Raw genomic sequence first — 23,037 nt, forward strand, 5'->3', positions numbered from 1 at the left:
ACAGTAGAATGGTTCAATGCGCGAAATTTCTAATATAAAACTAGACAAGAAAGCTTTTAAATGCCTCTCTCAGAGTAGGGAGTTTTCTTACTTCTAGGTTATTAGAAAAAAAATATATCTACGGCCATTTTTTACAAACATAAGTATGTTTTTAGAAAACTTTAAATAGCTTCCAATAAGGAACTTAGATTATTTCACATAATTTTTACAAAGATATTGAATACATTTTTTAATACTTATTTCAAAAAATGTCCACTCATTTCTACCAGCTATATATTTAATTTTATGCAAAACAATTATTTCAGTAACTTTCGTTATATATTGAAAACACGTGGTAACCCTGCTCGTCTTATATCACAATCGGCCTTTACCGTTATAAATAAGTTTACTTTACACACAAACATAGATGCTTCGAGTTGTTTACCAATCGTTACTTTGTTTTGTTACACCTTTCGTTTAGCATTTCCTCTTTGAGTTTGAGAATTTCATTCAAAAGCTTAGTTTTTATATACAATTTGAGCTTTGTTTTATAATAATTTTTGTTATCTGGAAATCACTGCCTAGTTCATAAAAAAAATTCCAACAAAATAAATACAATAAATTATAAAAAAAGAAATACATACATTAAATATTTATGAACAAACTTAGCCCGATATATACCTTTACTACACATAATTAATTAGTTAATACACAAATATATAATAGCAATTGTAGTTGATTGTCGTTAATTGCATAAATATTATACATATACCTTAGTTATTCTAGACTAGAACTCCCTTTACATACACACACGCTTATATGTTTTACCTACTTTATACGCTGGAATCATAAAAAATATACCATAACCTCAATATGTTTAGAAAAAAATTGAAAGCTTTTGCTTGACCATGGAATATAATTGAGTTGCTATTACAAATCCGTCTTCTTTTTTTAATTTACGCCCATTTTTGTTGTCTGTTTAGAAGTTCATTTCTACGCCCTGAACAAGGTATATTAAGGCTGCCACGAAAGTTGTAACTCGCAGACGAAAATGTCCCAGACCCTATAAGGTATCGGTATACTATCGTAGTTTTCCCCAAGAAGCTGCTCATTTGTCGGATTCGCCGATCATAACCGATCCTAAACAAGTTCTTGTACGGATAACTTTTTTGTTTGACAAGATATCTTCATAAAATATCTTCCCAAAAGCGGTGAAGTCAAGAAGGAAGTGTTGAACTTTTGGAACAGAAGAGAATACGTGAGCACCGACCCGCTCCTATTCTACCGATAAAGTTCTAGGGTGCTTTTTCTTACTCATCAGCTTTATAATTTCCTCCGATTCCGTTGTGGTCTGGCACCCATACCAGTCTTATCACAAAGAAACTCGATGCCATTGATAGCGTGGTTGGGCTTTGACCAGCCACTCTGCTATCTCAGAGGATGGTAACTTCTCTGAAGGAGGCTGTATTCCGGAGCAGTACATGCTACCTTAATGGCTGTACAAGTATATGGGGAGAGAAGGTGCCGCTAGAGTTCGATTTTGATCCAAGTGATCCAGTATGAAGTCAAGCTGTTTAACTCACTTTCTACAAAAACAAGTCTCTGCGAATTCTCTCGATTTGTTTCACCGCTTTTGACTGTCATTACTTTTTGATTACAATACATTACTCTGCCAATACAAAATTTTTGATAACAAAGTAGATACAAGTTTCCATATAATATCCGCTTTCCAGGTCCGTAGTTGCCAGCTTTTTACAAACATTTATCAGCTTTGATATGATTAAAATTTGGTTGGCGTTTTATCGTGAAATCCCTTAAAACTTTTGCGAGTTTAGTTGCCTACTCTAGTTGTTGCCCCCACTCCTCTTTGTTTTCGCTATTTGAGTTTGAAGCCGACTACCTTCCCCCGATTAGATTTGTGTTCATTTTGCGCTTTAACCAACTGTTCAATTATATTCCATGCTGAAAGTACAGAACTGTACGAAACTGTAGTCACTTGCATCTTGCCCACAAAGCGAAATATGCTAGTGCAAGCTATTATTCCAAATTATACCCGCGAGTAAGCGCTACCACATCAAATTCCACCAAAACGTTTAATTCAGTCCAACTACCAACCATGAAAACCATGAAAGTGTCTGGTGACCGCATAATTCCCAAACTGTGATTACAGGTGATGATGGTGTTGGTGGCAATGACATGCGCGTTGAAGCAAACCGAAATCATGCCGACATTAGAGCAGACGATGACGTTGCCAATATGAATGATGACGATGAGGAAGACAATGATGACAATGAGGCGGGCGTTGATGATGACACCGTGGACGTGCATCGTCACATTGCCTATCGCCATAACAGACGACGTGTTATACGTGCAACAGACGGCATGCAAGCGCTGCAAAGCGTCACCGAGCATATTGATGTTGTTCATGACGAGAGTCACGCGCAGGATTTGTGCGGCGATGATGAGGATTACGATTACGACAATGATTGCCATAGCGATTGTGATCACAAGATATTGGACAGCAACTACAATTGTCACTACAAGCGTTGCAGGCAAGAGGCGGCCATGCGCAGCCAGCAACAACAGTTGTACGAGCAGCATCAGCAACACCAGCAAAAGCATTTGCAGGCGCAACACTATCATCAGCAACATGTTGCCGAGATGATGTTGCACGCACGAAACGGTCCGCTGAACGATGTTATTGCGCTGACGACGACGCCGCCGCAGCCCACATTGTCAACACATCGTCACATGCATCCACAAACCGTTATTAATCTTGGCCGCTGTAGTAATGCTCTGGATGCGCTTTGCTCTGCCGAGGCTGCTGCTGCAGCCGCAGTGGCAGCACTCTCGCCTGCTTCCTCGAATGCGTCGGCAGCATCGGCAACACTACAGAAACAGCAGCAACAACAGCAACAATTTGCGTACGCACAGCAACAACATGCTGCTGCAGTCAACTATCAGCAACAACAACAGCAACAACGTCAACAACACGCGTTAGCAACTGCTGCCAACTTGGCACAGCACCGACATAGTCACCATCATCAACAGCAGCAGCAGCAACAACAACACCATTTGCAAAACATCCATACACAAGTGAACAACGCCAACGACAACAACACCACACAATTGCAACTAATTGCCACGAACTCCAACCCATCCACCGTTGACAACAATAGCGCAAACGCGGCCGCCGCCGCTGCAGCAGCAGCCGCTGCCAATCGTCGTGACCACAATATCGACTACTCCACGCTCTTCGTGCAATTGTCCGGCACGCTGCCTACGTTGTATCGCTGCGTTAGCTGCAACAAGATCGTGTCGAATCGTTGGCATCACGCCAATATTCATCGGCCTCAGAGTCATGAGTGTCCTGTCTGCGGGCAAAAGTTTACGCGTCGAGACAATATGAAAGCCCACTGTAAAATAAAGCACGCCGACATTAAAGATCGTTTCTTCAGTCATTATGTACATATGTGATCAATTTTTTATGTGGTCAAATAAGCAGTTAAACTATTTATCAAATCCGATTAATGACACACAAACACCTAACAAAAACTCAACAGGCTCACACACCCCAAAGGACACACAAAGCGTAATGACATTGATTTGCTCCGACAAAGTCCGCACATTTCGATTTAATTTCATCACGACTGAACTACTCCCTATATAAATACAAGAAGTGCGGTTATTAAGGCCGGCGACTTAAAGTAGCTTTACCGGTTTCATAAATATACATATATGAAAGGCTTAATTTTGCCTATATTTAGGCGCCAAGTGCAATAAAACGGGCGGTAGCTCATGAAACTTGATTCATACCTTTGGGCATTATGCTCTGAACTATATATTTTCAATGTGCTTAAGTTGTCAGTCAATAAATAGCTGTGCAGTTAGACGGAAAATGAGCTTTCCATTCAGCTATGCACTAATCCATGCTGTCACTAAAAAATATCAAGTTAAATCCAAAAATGTCGGAAAGGAAGCATAGCTTTAGGCATTTTTCTTTAAAATACCAGTAAATAAGCATATCTTTCAGCGGGTCAAATATGCACTAATCATGCTGTCTCCAAAAAGTATCAAGTAAAATGCAAAAATTTCTGAAAAAACGCATACCTTCAAGCATTTTTCTTTGAAATATAAGGAAAGCAGCATATCTTTAGGCATTATTCCTCGAAGTTGCCATTGTTTATTTAATTTTTATACTTTAATAGACATTTATTAAATATAATATCTTTTTTTCTGCCAGATCTAGGCGTTTTCTGAAAAGTGTTCTGTGGGAGGTTGTTCTAATATATATTGAAAAAAAGATAATAATATTAAATATCTGCCACTCTTGAGATTTTTTAAAAACAAACAGAAGCTATTAAAATAAAAAATATTCGGTGTTTTCTGAAGAGCGTTCTGTGAGACGTTGGTCTAATATACATATATGGACAAAACAATCTTCTATTAGCACCCGCCTATAGGTAGGCGAATTGACAAATTTATTTCCGGAAGGAAAAGAACGCTTTCTCTCGCTTAAGCTTAGCGGAGTGAAGTGAACCCAATTTTCTCAGTAAATTTTAGCCAACCAAGCTCCTTTTTTTGCATAAAATATTAATTAACTCTTACCAATCAATAAGAATCAATAAGAAATGTTACTTATGTTGGCGATATAAGTTCGGTTGCCTGCCTTAATGAGCACTTCAAAATTGTGTACACACTAAAACAAGCTATACATAAACTAAATACTGTAGTACATTTCAATATTTTCTTAGCAAGCAAATAAGATATCTTTAAATTTTCCTCATAACTATACAAAATGTATGTATTTATTATATATGTAGTTGTAAATCTAAAAAAAAAAAACACAGCAAGAAACCAAAGAACTCACCAAAAATCCCTACAAATATTATATGTATCATAAAACTATGATGGATTTTCGTGTAATCTGAAAGTAATTAGAAAAAAGTCAGTTTAATTAAAACTTCAACGACAAAGCGATTGTAGCAAAACAAAGTACGAGTATTAACCCACCCGAGCAAATTGTGGATTCTTTAGTAGACTGTAGTATTGCATATTTACCATTAGTATTTATTTTTACTAAGCGAAAGTGGACACCGAGTTAAAGTGAACATTTATCAAATATATATTTTTTTTTTCTTATATTAGCTGTTACATAAATAATTTAAATTTCATGTAGACGCCAATAAACAAACAATTATTACTTTTATCTCGCGTATGACTCATGATGTCATATATTGAGACGAATCTGTACCGTTAAGCGCTGATAATCTTTGTAGTATTTTTTACCATTTCAATACCTTTGAGAAATATTTGAACAAAGCAAAGCAAGTATTATGTAATTTAGTAATTCCAAAACGATAGCGAAAGCGAACGCGATAAGTTAACACTTCTAGTAGTGAGTCAAGATTAACACTTTAAGTCCTGCCATATTTAGTTTTTAGTAAGTTAATTGCAAATTGACTGTTTAGTTGAATTTATTAATAAAATAAATGTTTTCTGCGTATAAACAAAGAGCTGAATGAACTTTATTTTCATCGAAATCATGTATGTATGTAAGGGTGCGAAAGTGTTGCCACACAATTGTTAAAAAAATATGACTTCCTGGGTTTCATATTAATTGTTTGTTGCCTTTTACTAGGAAAATAGCCAACGAGCGCTTAAACACGGATTAAACTGTTTACACATATTCTGTAGGCAGTGTAATGCACAAGCATATTACAGTCTCCTTTTGTCATTGCTTATCGGTATCACAAGTTCGGTCTTACTGTACAAGGTATGTTCAGAAAATAAAAGGAATTTTAAAATAACATTTCCCGGGTTTGAAGAGCCCAAATGTTATGTTGTTATACATGCTCCTGTAGTACGTTAATATTTTCAGCTGTATTGATTGTTTACTGTCGAACAGCCTCTACGGTTGAACCTTTTTCATGAGCTTGGAGATTTTCGTTTGTAAAAAGCTCACACTATACTTCCTCCAAATTTGTATAAATTTTTTCTTTTTCCAAAGGAAATAGAGCCCCAAATGATCGTGTTTTAACGATCATAGATGATATTAACAGCGCATTGCTGAAAGAGCTAAAGACTGCGCCAAAAATCGAGTTTGAAAAGTGTTTCGACGCTTGGAAGTACCATTAGTATAAGTGCGTAATATCGAACGGGGATCTATGTTGAAGACGACAACATTACTGTATGTACATAGGTGAATGAATAAATATTTTTTTCGTTAAACGAAAATTCCCGTTATTTATTGAACAACTCTTGCGAACCGATTTTTTTTTTAATTCATCAAGGCAACAGCAGTTAAAAAAAGGTTTCAACATATGTGTGTAAACAAATGGACTTTTTATCGCATTGAAAACATAAAATTTTAATAAATAGCTCTTCCGTTAAACTCAAAAAAATAATAATGTTTGTATTTAGATTATTAAAGGAAATATAAGATGCAAATAAAACATTTAAAAATATTTAAAAAATCTACACAAAAATGAGCATATATTATTCCTATGAATCTCTCTCTAAGCTTTCGGGTAGCAGAAGTTATGAAGCTAAATAGCCGCTTTTAAAAGCTTTTGGTTGAATTTGAAAGTTATAATTTGAGATATGGCAATATGAAAACATAAATTAAATTAAAAAATTAAACCGTTTTTATTTAATAATTTTATACTAAAAGTCGCACGCAATCGCCACAAGCTACTCTACAATCTGTATTCTTCGCACTCTGTTTCAACTGAGAGGTGTTTCCTAGTCTCCTCTGCTAAGTGTTGAACTCGTTCACAATATTATTTAGAGCATTTCTATGGCATATGTAGCTTTTAGTAAGTTTTGCGTAAGCAATTTAGCCATATGTATGTATATGTAAAATAACACAACAGGTTTTGCGATATCAACAGTTTCTTTTTAAACTTCAATGGGTAAGTGTGAAAACTTTCTGCAGCTTTGTACGATTCTACTTTCGTTTATAACACTGTCTATCAACTAATCAAATAGAAAACAAAAGGATATGAAATCGAAAATATTATTGTCCAAATACGTATATAAAAAACTTTAAAACATCTAGTAAATATTAAGTGGCCCCAAAAAACCCCCAAAAAAATTAACAGCCTCTAGGTTATGTGTATCATAAAGTATAACTTATAATTGCTATATATATATGTATATTATTTATTTACTACTTTTGTTCTTCCTCTGACATTTGTGTCCACCGTAGTAACAAATATGCGAAAAATTTATAGAAAAAGATTTTTCTTCAACAAAAAATTTTTATTACAAAATTTCGAAAACAAAAATATGAAAAAACAGGAATTGGCCGACAAATTTGAAAATTGTTTAGCTAACGATGAAAACACTAAAACAACAATAACACAAATTCTCTGTACTATTTAAATATCTAACCTTAAGAATCGAAATAAAATTACCTGTTTTTTGCCCACTTTAGATCTTAAACTTTCTCTCATGCATATGTAAACACACGCACACATACATTTTATAAGATTTTTTTGCAGCAAGGAGGGGTGTTGAAAAAAAACTAACTAAATATCAAACTTATGTCACGTATATATACATACATACATACAATATGTACATACAAATGAACTTCTTTAAATCCCTGTCTATTTGTCGCTTGGGAAAACACTTTCGATAAAAATAAAATTTGAAACGAAAATTCGATCATTTCTAGTGTTTTCATAGACATTGTGTATGACAACGGCATATAAAAGTATAACGAGCATCAAATAAAGCAAACACATTTTCTACTTTAAAAAATAAGTAGGATAAGGATTAACTATTATTATTTTGAACAAAAAATTAATAAGCAGTAAACATTAAAATAATTGGTTGAAAAAAGTAAAGTTTTTTATATTAAATTAAATTCTGAAATTAAATAAATTTTTTTAATTAAATTAAATTCTGAAATTAAATTATTTTTTTTTTTTTAAATTAATTTTTTTTTTATTTTATTAAAAAAATTGGAACAAAAAAATTTAAGTTTTTTATTTTAAAAATAAAAAACTTGCAACAAAAAATTTATTTTCTGTATAATTATAACGAATTTCGAATGAAGCAAACATATTTTCTACTGTAAAAAATAGATACTGAAGAATTAAAAAATATACATATATGTATATTAATTAAAGAAAAATTTAATAGGCAGTTGAAAATATATCTGTGGCAAAAAAAATGTAATTTCTTTAATTAAAACTAAAATTTATTTAATTAATTTCTTTTTCTTGCAATTATTTGATTTTTTATTACTTTAAAATATACTTATAAAAAATAAATAATTAGAAAAATAAAAAAAATTATAATTAAAAAATTAAATTTTTTTCTTGCAATTTTTTCTTGTATTTTTTATTTTTTTAATTTTTTTTTTCTATTTATTTTTGTTTTTATTTTGTTTTTAATATTTTTTTTCTAATTTTAATTTAAAATTAAAAATATTGCAAGAAAAAATTTTAAATTTTTAATTAGTATATTTTTTCTATTTAGTTATTTTTTTATTAGTACATTTATAAAATGCTTGTTTTTATACTAAACAAGTAATTGAATTTTTAATAATATTATTTTTTATTGAAATTAATGATTTAATTAATTTCTTTTTCTTGCAATTATTTGCTTTTTTATTACTTTAAAATATACTTATAAAAAATAAATAATTAGAAAAATAAAAAAAAATTATAATTAAAAAATTAAATTTTTTTCTTGCAATTTTTTCTTGTATTTATTTTTGTTTTTATTTTGTTTTTAATATTTTTTTTTCTAATTTTAATTTAAAATTAAAAATATTGCAAGAAAAAATTTTAAATTTTTAATTAGAATATTTTTTTATATTTAGTTATTTTTTATTAGTACATTTATAAAATGCTTGTTTTTATACTAAGTAAGTAATTGAATTTTTAGTAATATTATTTTTTATTGAAATTAATTATTTTTTTATTAAATTATTATTTTTAATATTTATTTTTAATACCTATAGATTTTTTCAATAAAAGTCTGTTAGATATTTTTAACATAAATTTAGGCGGTCGAAGTCCTTGTTTTACGCAAGTCTAGATAATTCCAATACTTTCTTCGGCAGATTTATATTAATCCCATATGAGGAGTTGTGAATTAATATAAAAAATATTTTAATTTCCACACACATCCATACATATGTACCATTTGTATAATATTTATTATAATAACAAAGCATTTATTCATATTAACACACATAAACGATATTATCACAACCTAAACTTTAAAACCCCTAACTGTAAATACGTTCATACATACACACATATTACCAACCACTTAAAATAAATAATATTTAATAATAAACTTAAATTTTAATACAAGCAGCTAAAGAAAAACATTGCTTAAGTCGCAGTTAACAAGTGTATATTTGTTAAGGTATTGGGAAAAGAGAAAACCAAATACAATAAAGACAAAAACAAATTAAATTATGTATCTGAACAATTTTCCAAAAAAAATTAAAACATGTAAAACTTAAAAGCGATTTACTATAGCTCATGTGTCCTCACTGCTTCTGGCAATAGGAAAGCGCATTACATAAAAAAATTACACTACTCCATACACATAAAAATCTTTGCACCAAAGGCATACACATCCCATTATTGCACACAATATCATAACCAATTAAAAATGCAGCACTTAATAAAGAAATATAATCAATTAGAAGAAATATGTATGTACTAAGGTTTTGGTAATAAAAACAAAAAAAATTAACAAGAGTTCTTCTGTGAGCAAAGTAACAAAGCAATCTTAAATTATGCATACCTTTTATATTTTAAGCCCCCAACAAATGTAAATATTATAAAATATTAAACATGTGGGTATTGATTGGCAAATACATACATACTTATATACATACATACGCACATATACATTGTTTTCATTAAAAATATTTTTTAAAAATTTTAATAATTTAGAATTACACCATGCGCACGCGTTATTTCCATTTAACTTTACTTTTTCTTATACTACTTTCATTTCTTTCCTAATGTTTAATATATACTATAATAGTATATACCCACTAGAACTCATTTAAATACTCATATGATGATCAGTGATGACAACGAGACCAGTGTTTCCATCATTTCAAAGTGCTTATAAATTTTAATTAAAATTCTCAATAAATATTTTCACACAAGAGGAACTTATAAAAAAAATAGAGTAGGGTATATATAAGATACTTAGTTCTTCTTGAAAAGTTGCATTTACTGTTTGTTTTCAATAGCAGAATTTAATTAAATCCACCCTTTTCGAGAAAATTTGCCCTTGCTTTAAATATTTTACTAACTTTCTCATAATAAATCGAAAAAATTAGATGTATGTATATAGAAATATAAATACTCAATTTATATATATACTAAATATTGGAACAAGTTAATCTTATTCTAAAGAAACTAAGAATCTTCAATAATAATGAAGCCACACTTTATATCTTACCTTAATATTTACTTACCTTAATATGAAAGCTAATCAAGCCTCTATTAAATCACAGGATAAATTATTTAAAAAAGAAGCTTTTAACCAGGTCATAGTACTAAAATAAAGCTCATAAATTTATAACTCATTTATTACAAATCAAATTATTAACGAGATTTTACAGATAGAAAGGCAATATCAATAGGTCTATCGCTCCCCAACAGCCTTAAAACTACTTTGTAGATCATAAAGTGAACTTAACGGTATTGTTCGATAGAAAGCTTTAGATAATTATTACATTACATATAGCCGAGGGCTAAAAGCACTAAAGCTCCTCTCAGGTCATATAAAAGCACTAAATTACCTCACAGATCCATATGAAAGCTCAAAAGCAATGTTTGTGGACTAAAAAAGTGTAAAATCCTTAAACTAAAATGGCTGAGTTTAGCCAAATTTCACAGCTTGAAGAAATTATCTTGATATTTTCACATAATTTAGTAGATCAGTTTTGATATTATTTTTTATGGCAACCAAATCAAATAATCAACTTTACGAAGCCCATCGAATATCTATGCTTTACAGTTGCCAAACAGAAAATTTACTGAACTTCAAGGTTTCTCAACAAACAGTAATTCACTCGAAAGCTTTTCCGAAGAGTTTTATAGTTTAATACTAAAAAAATCGATTAAGAAAATAAATATTATGTTTTGTTATCAATGTCCTGTTTCTTTCCAATTTACTCATAATTATATGTAACACTGTTCAAAAGGTTCTCATAATAAAAAACTTAATTACTGTTATCATTATCTTCCATTCCCAACTAACACTTCGACTGTCTTCGATTCGCCAAGCGTTATCCAGTTCCAATCGAAGAGGTAACCATCACTAATCCTTGGAGATTCGTCCAAAATCAGTCGAAAAAAATATGTTTTATTAATAGAGAATCTAGTGGCTGATCGAAGCTTTCTCTAATCATGAGATTTATAGATTTCCGGGTAAAAACCAAAACCTAATAGCTTATAAAAAATCGAACCAAAAAGATTATTTGATCAGGCATTTGTTTTTCATATACAAATATATTAATTTCATTGCAATCTATCGAGTGGTTTTCGAGTTACAGATGTGCGCTTATGAAATTTTCAAATTTTCAGAGAATATTTTTAAATTTCCTGAAATTAAAACTTTGACTACCTCTAACGCGACAAACAAACTACAAGGTGCGCTCCAAAGTAAACAGGACTTAAAAAAAAACAACAAATGGTTTTTTCGGCAAAATCAATATTCTTTATTCAAAGTAGTCTCCTTCTGCTTCAATACAACTTTCTGCACGGTCCAAAAGCATGTCGAACGAGTGTTTTAGCGCACTGGCTGGTATGGCCGCTAGTATGCCGGTGCAAGCCTTTTAAATCGCCTCTACGTCTGCATAACGCTTTCCTTTCATGGGCAAATGCATTTTTCTGAAAAGGAAGAAGTCGCACGGTGCCATATTAGGTGAATACGAGGAGTGGTTAATGGTTGAAATGTGATTTTTGGTCAAATAATCGTCCTTCGAATGTTAGATTCTGAGCAATTTTTGGTCGTCAGTCAATTTGCGCGGAACAAATCGTGAACACACCTTTCGTAAGCCCAAATGTTCGGTCAAAATGTGATAAATCGATGACTTAGAGATGTTCGATTCCATTTCCATGAATTTCAATGATGATTTCGGCGGATTTTTTATGAATTCACGCACAGTTTCGATGGAATTTCCGGTGATCATTGGCTCACATGTTGATCGTGATTTATGTCCTCACGACCACTTTGAAAACGTTGAAACCACTCGTGCACTCTGCTACGGGATAGGCAATTATCGCCTTAACTTGTTTCATCAATTGAAACGTTTCGGTAAAAGTTTTACCAATTTTAAAACAAAATTTAATGCTAGCTTTCGAAGATCATTTTCGCACCGATAACACAAACATACTGACACTTAAAACGCAATAACTTCACTTCCAATCGATGAAATGTCATAAAATTCTCACTGGACAATCGATAAAGATAGCAAATGCTAACGCATCAGTCGACATATAGATGGCGCCACCAGGGGGCGCTAGACTCAAAAAGTTTACTGGTTACTTTGGAATGCTCCTTGTATACCAGTTGTTCAAAGAAACAGACCGACATTGCAAGCCTATGCTAACATAACGTCTGGCACATGCGAAGACATATCCGTAAGTTCTTAGTATCGCACTTTATAATTTCAGGTCTTAAGTTTTGAACCTTAATATTAAAAAATGCTATTTTCATTATTGAGAATAATTTATCAATTTTGTGCCATACACAAACTCGGTAGCATTGAAGACAGGGGTTATAGCACCTTAATGAGGTATCTGAAGACTGCTTTATATCATTGCAGCTCGCTAGTTTTTAATTATTACATGAGATTGTTGCTACAAGAGAGCAGCGCGCAAAGATAGCGGGCAGAGAATTGGCGAATCGAAGGCACTTATACACACAATATGTAGAATAAGTCAGCATTTAAGATTAAATCCAAGTAATCGAATATTAATTTAATGTATGTGTGTATAAATGTTCCGATGTATGTATGTATGTATATGTATATGTATGTACATATTATGGCTGTTAATTGAGAACCTTAGACTGAAATTGTGCACATTACCTTTGTTTTCGCAAACATATTTGTATATATTCTTTTTGTCCCCGAAATTTTCATCGCTCCTCTACTGCCTCTGACACCCTAACTATTTCACTATTTCTCTCACTCCATCTTAACCATTACCCCGCTATCTCTTTTGCACTATATTAATTTATTCTCTTCAAGTTTTCTATAACAAAAAGTTTTTTTATTCGTCTAATTTTAATATTTCCTTATTTCTCAACGCGTGCGATAATTTATCATTTACGAAATTATTTACCGAACTTCGGTTTTACATATGTATTTGTAAATTCTTATTCTTTGACAAATCCGTATGATGCAAAACAATTTTCGAACCCAAAAATAATATAAAACTATCCAAAATCATTAAAGACAAATTAAAGAAACATTCAAAATTTTATATTGAATAAATTTGCAAACCCCCAAATACCGAACAACGCTGTTGCCCACTACTGTAAATTCCACATTCCAACTGGTTACAGGTTCCAAAGCCTGGCATATGCGTCTAACGTTCGAACGTCTGTCCGGCGGCTGTAACCTGCACCGCTGCAAACTGTGCGGCAAAGTCGTCACCCACATACGCAACCACTATCACGTCCACTTTCCCGGCCGCTTCGAGTGCCCGCTTTGTCGCGCCACCTACACGCGCAGCGACAACCTGCGTACGCACTGCAAGTTCAAGCATCCGATGTACAATCCCGATACGCGCAAATTCGATAATCTAATGTCGGCCGCGGCCGCGACTGCCGCGGTGGCGGCGCAATCGCCAACGGCCACACAAATCGCGGCCGCATCGCAAGCGGCTATGGCGGCGGCGGCGGCAGCAGCCGCATTCAATGCAGCACAACAGCAGCAGCAACAACAGCAACAGACGCAACAGCAGCGCGAACGTGAACATCAGCAGCAGCAGGCGCAGACGCAGCAGCAGTTGCAACAACATGCGCACAATTTGACACAACAACTACAACAGCACGCACACAATTTGTCGCAACAGCAGCAACAGCAAATTCTCAGCGTGCAGCAGCAACAGCAGCAATATCAAGTGCTGCCACATCAGCAACACAATGCGACAAGTGAATGATATAGCCAGTATTTGGGCTGGAATTATGGCAACATGTTGAACAGCTCATCACCCACAGCGACAGCAACAGCAACAGCCACCGCCGCCGCCGCGGCTGCCGCAGTCACAGCTGCTAACGCAGCTACAGCAAATCCTTTTCTATGGAATGTCGATGAACTTACGTCAGCGCCGCCGCCAGCACCACCGCTCTCCTTGGCGCTGGCGCCGAAGCCACATACCAACACGCAACAACCACAGCCACATTTACCAAGCTATGCGCATGCGCCGACGTCGCAGCTGCCATTCAATTACTATGCGCGCGCCGGCAATCAGCACTATGGTAGCCACACAGCTGCAATGCGTGAACGCAACTACGATTTCTATAGACGTAGCGAGCAATTCGCCTACGAGCGACAGCAACAACAATTGGAACGTCGCTTGCAGGTCAGCGAACGTAAAAGTGAACGCAACAATAGCAGGAATAAACAAAACAACACGCTTGTGCGAACCGAAGATGATCCAAACGAAGCCATACTGCTAAGTAACGACAGCGATGACGAGAGCATGCCGGGTAATGACAAAATGGCGACAGATTACCGCATCGCTGTGGAGAAATATCTCAATTTTGACGAGGCCAGCAAAGCGGAAGTAAAAGTAAGTCGCAGCAAGCAGGAACAGAACAAATCGGACGCAAACGATATGACAGCAAAAGTGAAAGAGGAAGAAAAGGAAGAGCTGGAAGCGATTAATGAAACAAAACGCCAAAAAGAAGAGAGTAGCAATTGCCAAGAGCAAACGGCCATGAACAATAAGTGCAATAACGACGATGACACACTCACTAACAATAACATAAACACAACATCGCCCCGTGCTGAGCCGGCTAATGAAAAGCTTAAGGATGCTGCTAGCTGCGAAAATGTTGCGCAGCATGTTGCTCAAGTGGCGCTGGAGTAAACAGTTGATTATTACAAAAGTGAACACACATATACAAACAAAACGTTACTGAAATTGCAAACACACACACACAAACACAAAACACAAGTCAAACACAAACACGCATACACATGCAGGTGGCCAAAACACTTGCGAGGAAGAAATATGAAACACATTTTTTGGTAACTCTTTCAACAAAACTGTTGGTAAGCCAAGTATTATTTGTCAATTCGCAGAAATTTGTGTGCTTATACAAACAACAACAACTACCAACGTCAGCAAATGTGTAAAAGAATGGCATATTTGCACGCATTAGTGCGTCAAATCGTAAATCATAGAGACCTATTGACGTGACGCTAGAAAAATGCATGTGCGAGTACGTATGTATTAGGGTAATTGTAGGCGTAAATCGCAATAACATTCACAAAGGTTTCATATTAGATGTATCGATTAGAGTTTTAAGTGTTCAACACAATTATAAGTATTTTTCACAAAAACAAACACAAAAGAAAAACAAATATTTACTCAAACATCTCGATGTGATTTCTGTGTAAAAACATACAAACAACAACCATTAGGTTTCACAAAAATTAGAAAATAATATCAAAATGAATAATAATAAAAAAAAAATATGTGTATGCAAGCAGCGAACAGACGAATTCTATAGCGCAAAAACGATTGCGTGATTGCCAAATAAATTTAGAAAAATATTCTGACGAAAAGTGTTACCAGCCAAGCGAAAATCTAATGTGTGTATATGTGTAGATTATGCATTTGACCGAATTAATATTTGACGTTTTTCAGTGGTGCACTACAAATTATATAAATAACAAAAAGGTGGCAGCTCTATGCACATATACATACGTATGTAATGTCACGCTTTTACTCACCTGTATGTATGATCCATTTGTAGAGTGTTGAATTTTGCTTTGAAAATTTGTTAAAATCGAGCCTTAAACACAAATAATAAAGGGTGCTCCGTTAATGACTGTCTGCGTGCATTTCAAATATCTAGGTGATATTTATTTTGAAATGTTACAAAGACACTTGTCAATTAAAATACTTAGTTACGAAATATTAATTTTTATATGACCATAAAATTGCGAAAATATTAAAAAAAAACTGTATTTTAAAAAATTGAAAATTTTTAATTCTTTTTTTTTATTTTTTTTTTAATTTTTCGTTGTTTAATTGTCAATATTTTATTGTTTTGGTATAAAAGCGTGATTTATTCAAACTACAAAACTTAAATTGCCTTAAGTCTTATATTGGCGCTCTCAATGAGACACAATGTAGTGAGTTCAAAATTCATTTATAAACACTTAGAGTTTTAATAATCAAATTTTCACATCCAATATATAAATTTGTGCAATTATTTGTTTATATTTTTTACATTTATGTGACGCCAACCCGATATATAGTTATATTATTTCTAAAGTATAACCCACTTTCAGTTCAAAATTATTATTAGAAAGTTGATAAACATTTTTATAACTTATTTTGCAATATGTTAATAGTATAAAAAAATACTTAATGTTGTAAATGTATGAATAAAACCAATATTAGCCAAATATTTAAATGGAATTTATACATAAATAAAGAGAAATAAATAACTAAGAGAACCAAAGTAAAACTCAATACACCCAAGTGAACAAAATAACGGAGTATGGAAAGTTCTGAAAGTTGTACGAAAAAATTAGAAAAATATTTCCAAGAATCATTTGTAGCCACTTAAAAACGTCAACGCATTTTATGTGAATGTTTTCGCAACAAAAATAAAATAAAAAAAAAAAACAATTAAACAGACAAACCAAAATGTCGACTGTGTCCATTAATCGCTGTAAGAAATAAAAAACAAAAACAATGAAATGAAAAGTAGTATAAAACAAAAATTTTAACTCACATGAAAAGTGAAAAACACCACTGTATTTACATGAGAAGCAAAAGAAGCGGAATATTTAATGAAACAAACGTGCAATGTAAGCGGTCGCGCGGCATCAATAGGCTGATCAGTTGAGATTTTTTTATTTTAACTGTTATACTCGCAGAGTATAAGTTTTTTAATTGTTTTTACATAACGTTTTTTATTTGATTTTTAAATTACTAAGTATTTTAAGAAGTTATATATAAATTTATGTATACATATATATATATACATATATATAGATAGTACGTAGTAGAATGCAATAACAGTTTTACTAACTAGATAATGGTAATTATTATTATATATATTTACAACATATATTTATATAAAATATTTATTAGGATTTTAAATTAAGCATTTCTAATGCAGTTAAATTGCAATTAAATATGTTAATTAGTTATTCTTAATATTTCACTATTTCTAATACTACACTTGTGTTCTTTTTTAACCAAAATTATACATAGGAAATTAGTCCAGTCTTCGTGAATTTCAGGCTATTTTCATTTTTATATTATGATTTTTTTTTTGGAATTTTTTTTTTTTGTTAATACTTAATATGGGAGAGTAAATAGTTTTTAGTTTTCGAAAGCTTTGAGGAAAGTTTGCAAAGAGCTTTTTGAAAAATTTTGCAAATTGATTTTTGAAAAGCTCTTCGAAAGTTCTATTGAAGCTTTTGTGAAAAATTTTTTTCAAACTATTAAAGCTTAAAAATTATTTTTTTTTTGGATAAGCTCCCAAAAGCTTTTGTCGAAACTTTTGTTCAAAGCTCTATCGAAAGTTTTATCCAAAGCTCTTTCGAAAGTTTATTTTACGAAAGTAATATCGAAGTTGTTCCGAAAGCTCCTTCAGTAATTTCAACGGTTTGGGCTCTAATGCTTTAGACTAAAAAAGCTTAAATTTTAAATTTTTCTAAAAAAGTACGTGAAAAGCTTTTTCCAAAGGGGTTCCGAAAATTTCTGACGAAATTTTGTCGAAAGCTCTATCGGTAGTTTTTTTCGATAGTGTTGCGAAAGCGCTATCAATGATCTACTGTAATTTGCAATTTAGTAATCTAAAAAACGCCATTAATTTTTTCATTTTTGGTTTTTTTTTTGGTTTTAAATTTTTTTTTTTGTTTATTTTTTATGCCACTTACACAATTTTTTTTTTCTTACTGTACTATAAGCACACTACTAATTTTTAGCTTCAAATGACTTTTCACACAAAATTTACTGCCAGCTACAAAAGTATGTTAACTTTAATTTAATATTAAGCAAATAATTTACCCCAAAGCCTGTTGAACATATGTATTTATTTAGATTTTGAGCGACAAAAACTGGAAACAAAGTATATGTAAATGTTATATTATATATAAAAACCTAATTTTAACTTTTTTAAGAAATCTTTTACGTCATAAGAAATATATATACATACGTATAGTAATTAGTAGAAGCAGCAAATAATTTTATGAGATAACTTTGTTTTACTAAACTGATGTACAAAATATTTTTATTAACACGAAAACACTAATACATACTCTTTTACGCATAGCCAAAACACACCCAAACACATACAATACGCACAGAAACGTTAGAAAATTAGAAACACACAACACTTGGCAAAACTACTGAATTTACTTGCTCTAAAGACATTTAAGATAATTCTTATAATTTATTAAACACTTAAATACAAGATTTCACACATATGGCAGAGCTGCCTGCTGGTACTCTCGGTACTCTCAAAAAAGCTCTACCTTGCGCACAATCCTTAACTTTTTACTTTATCCACTTTGGAGGCATCACTCAATCAAAAGCATTTCTGCAGGCGATTTTTTAAAATCGAATAAAAATAAAAACAAACTTAATTTATAACTCTTAGTTTTTCACACAAGAAAAATGGGCATTAGAGAGCAAATGCATCCCACTTTTGGATTCTAATATTTTTTTCTTAGAATTATATCCAATAATTAGTTGTTTTATATTTTTATTTACATTCGAAAGTAAAATTTATAGAAAATTAAAATTTTGTTGAGTTTCTCTCCATTTGACAAAAGCCCATAATTTACTATACTTATTCATTCGGAAAACAGAATTTCTTTCCTTTTTTGATGTTTTTTAATCTTTTAAACAATTTTGGCGTATTTTGAGAGATTCTTGCATTTGAACGTGCGTAATTTTTAACACTCATAGAACAACTACTTGAAACACTCCTACACAAACATTTGGGACGACTACGCCGTATGTCTAACTTCAGGAAAATATTTAACCGCCAGTTTTCGAATAGGCTTCAAACAGGTTCCAAACTGAAGTAGCAAAATTACTATAGAGATACTTTCATGCTTGGAGCTCTCTCTTAAATTGTACACTATTGAGACATTGTGGAAGTTTTACGCATTTTTAACACAATAACTTCTCATTCCGTCTCTGACAAAGTCTTAAGTCGACTTTTAAAGCGCAATTGTTACTAAAATAATATTATTTATGGAATTGTCACACTTTTTAAACATTTTAATTTTCATCACTACAACAGCATTCTCGTATACAGTGCCAAAAATACAAAACAAAAAAAAACAATCTTTACATGTAAAACAAGAATTTATATTTTAATTTTGACATACATACACCCATATGATTAAACAGCAATTGAGGCAGCATAAAATACTTGCATAAGAGTTAGTAAGAGCTAGTGAGAGGGCATTATGTAGTTATCATTAAGGCATGTGATAGCGCGAGTAATGTATAGAGGACGAAGTGACGTGGGAAAATAGTGAATAAATTGCAAACGGATGATTGGTGCTTATATAACGCTGAGTAGCAGCATTACACAACACACACACACGTGCATATGAACTTTTTCACAAAGTTTTCTGGTGCTAAATCCAAAACGAGTTATAGCGAAAAATGTTGTTAATTACAATTAATTAAAATATGTAGATATTTAAAGGTTAACTTGCAGCGAGATTAATTAACATAATTTTTTGTATTATTTTTAAACTTTATTTTAATTAATTACCGCTCTAAAGGCAATTGTTTACAGCGTGCTTAAGTAATCGCGGCAAACTACTGCCTGAACGAGAATGAACCGTATGTGCAATAATCGCTAGTTTATACATTTTAAACGCAACATAATTTTTTTTTAGAATTACAATAACAATAAAGTATCTGTTTATTTAATAACAATTATTTAGCGTTAATTTATAAATTTATGTTTTAAGCAGCAAGTTTTATTGGCAGTTGAACGAATATGATTGGTTGTCACAACAAATGAGCCAATTATGTTTTTTGTTAAGAATTTTTAGCGCATATTATTATTTAAACTTTATACTTATTTTTGTTGCAAATATGTGGCGTAGTTCAATAATTATAGTAGGCAAATTATGTTTATATTAAAACAAATTACATATTAATATTAAAAAATTATAATTAAACTTTAAATAAGTTGGCAACTGTTAGTTTTATGTAGCGCACACACAACAAAAACACAAAAACCGTTATGTTGTGCGGTTAAACATTGAATGCAACAGCATTTTCTATTTATTGCAATACACTTTTAGTGCAAATAATGCGTTTAAGCAACACAAAATGTACATCACCGTCTAATAGATTTATATTTGTAACGCAGGCTGCTGCATACAACAATACAAACGAACAAAATTTATGTATTACAGCAACAAACAAATTGTAAATTTAAGCAAATTATTTTTAAAAAATTTTAAGAAAATTATTAAAAAAAAAAAAATTATAAAAACACACATTTAATCGAAGGAAGGACTTTGCGTTGATTTTTTTATGCAAAGTAAGCAAATTTTTATTATTCAGCATTTTACAAAAAAAATAAAATGAAAACAAAATACTACACAAATTCAGCCAAAAAACAAAGGAAATAATGAACATTTATTTTACATAGAATTTCGCAATTTTTTATACTAATTTTTAACTTTTCTAACATACGTAGGCGCTACATTTGTAAGTGAACCATAATTTTAAGCAACTTATTTATAGGCAAGTGCATAAATTAATTTTTAATGAGCTGTAGCTGTTACAGAAAATAAACAAAAATACATACATACATATGTTATATGAATTGTAGAAAAACGTAAGCATTTGTTAAAGCAACATTTTATATTAAAAATAATTTATAACAAAAGTGCATAACGAAATCTTTGTTTGACGTGCGTGTGGAGTTAGTAAAATTTAAAGTTAAATATTAACAAAAAATAATAATAATAGTATTAATAAAACAAAAAAAAAAACACACAATGCGTGAAAAAACGTATAGCAAGGTTTCAAATAAAATGAATTACTAAGTTATTCGAAATGGCTTATTATTTTTTGCTCGTTTTCATTTCACATTTGTGGCAAAAAAGTAATGGAATTCTGTTTCGTTTTGTTTTTTTTTTTTTTATTTATGGTACTAACAATTTCAACAGCAAGGTCTGCAAGTTGAGCAAATAACAGTAATTACAGCAATGACTATGTCGGATGCGTAGTTCAATAAAGTTGATGTGAAAACTGTGGCATAACTGTTTTGTAAATAAAAATAAACATTTTCTGTCAAATCTCAAAAAGGCTATTTTTTTCTTTATCACCACTACAAACAGGGGAAAACTGCAAACTAGTTATTTGAAAAATACCTACGCCGTAGTTGGCGTGTTTTAACCCGTCACCATTTTGTGCTTGCTTTTTTGAGGTTAGCAAGCCAAAACAAGGTCAGGCGAGATGAATTGTGCTTCCAAAACTCTGCATTTCCCATACAATTTTAATATACTACACATACTTATACTTATTTAGTGATATATTTTAAGCAAATACTAGTGGTTATAATACAGGTATACTTGTGTATTTATAAAAAAATTAAGGTTATTTGCAAAATGTGTATGCAATTTTTTGCATCTGTGTTCTGTGTCATCGTCAGACAACGAATTTTCAAAATCATCGGCTCAATTCCTTGTTTTTTTTTGTACATATAAAGGAAAGTGATTTTCAACTGCATTGGTTCGTTGTAATATCCACCAATTAGTGATTATATACAATATTTCATAAATGCATTAATTTTTTGTTGTTGTATTTTATTCCCTAGGTTATGAAATATTCTTTATACCATATTTATTTATATATATATTTTTTTAATATTTTATTTTTTTTCTCATATTTAAATTTTTTTTTAATATTTAATTATATTTCAAAATTATACATATACATGTACATAAGTATGTTTTTGTTTTTTTTTTACACATTACACCATATATATTAAAAAAAAATTATGTTATTGAAATACAGTTGTACATATGTAAAATTTGTTTTTGCATTTACTTATATACAACCTGTTTTCGCTCTCTTGTTGAGAAAGAATACGGTATTTTTTTTTTTTTTGCTTCGTTTTTGCATATTTGAATAATTTTCTTGGAACATTTTTCGTACGGCAACATTTCTCTGCTCTTCATAGTCACTTCAAGAAACTAGTTTTCTTTATTTTCGCTTTGTTTTTGAATATTGTTGTTGATTTTCTTGGAACATTTTCGTATTTCTTTGCTGTTCATATTTACTTAGATAAAGAAAATTTATGATTTTTCTTATTCTCTATCAGAAGAAAAAACAAAAACAATCTTTACATATTTTCAACTTCTTTAAATATGATGTTCCAAAACCGCAATAATCTAGATTAAGAAATTGGTGCGAATTAGTTTAAAAAATTTTAAATCAATTGCTTTTTGTCGCAAGCAATACAAGTATGATAACAATGGCAGTTTAGAAGTCCGATTTGAAAACAATTGCTTCCATGCTTTACCTCTATACTTTTAAGTTAAACAAGTATTTCAGCGATTTGTACATTTTCAAAGTCAAAACCGCTGAAATAAGTTTGAAAATTTCTATTTTTGAAAAACTCAAAAATTACAACAATACTTACAAACGTTCATAACGCTGCTCACGCTGAAAAAATTATAAAAAATTATGTACAATTAGTATTTTGCGGAAGAAATTTTAAGTAAACGTGTAATTTTTACGTTTTTTTTCAGTACACGTTAGAGTTATGAGGCGCTTTGTATTCTTCCATTTTAATTTTTTGTTAATTAAACAG

The 23,037-nt window shown here is 31.5% G+C and overlaps 1 protein-coding gene across 16 annotated transcripts in view; it reads left to right on the forward strand.

Moving 5' to 3' along the window:
* The window catches only part of LOC105224493 (sex determination protein fruitless), a 419,068-nt gene that overhangs the window by 391,341 nt on the left and 4,690 nt on the right, over positions 1 to 23,037 (forward strand). For 14 of the 16 annotated variants that reach the window (XM_049448201.1, XM_049448203.1, XM_029549496.2 and 11 more), the window contains one exon: positions 2,150 to 5,495. The exons of 1 other annotated variant lie outside the window; for it this stretch is intronic. In XM_049448201.1, coding sequence (XP_049304158.1) covers positions 2,150 to 3,456 — 1,307 coding nt within the window. In that variant the 3' untranslated portion in view covers positions 3,457 to 5,495. Of the gene's footprint in view, positions 1 to 2,149; positions 5,496 to 13,545; positions 14,827 to 23,037 lie in introns of those variants that run through there. One more of the 16 variants, XM_049448213.1, reaches the window with a different exon arrangement.

This window comes from Bactrocera dorsalis, chromosome 2 (assembly GCF_023373825.1).
Source record: "Bactrocera dorsalis isolate Fly_Bdor chromosome 2, ASM2337382v1, whole genome shotgun sequence".
In the NCBI taxonomy this organism is placed as follows: domain Eukaryota; kingdom Metazoa; phylum Arthropoda; class Insecta; order Diptera; family Tephritidae; genus Bactrocera; species Bactrocera dorsalis.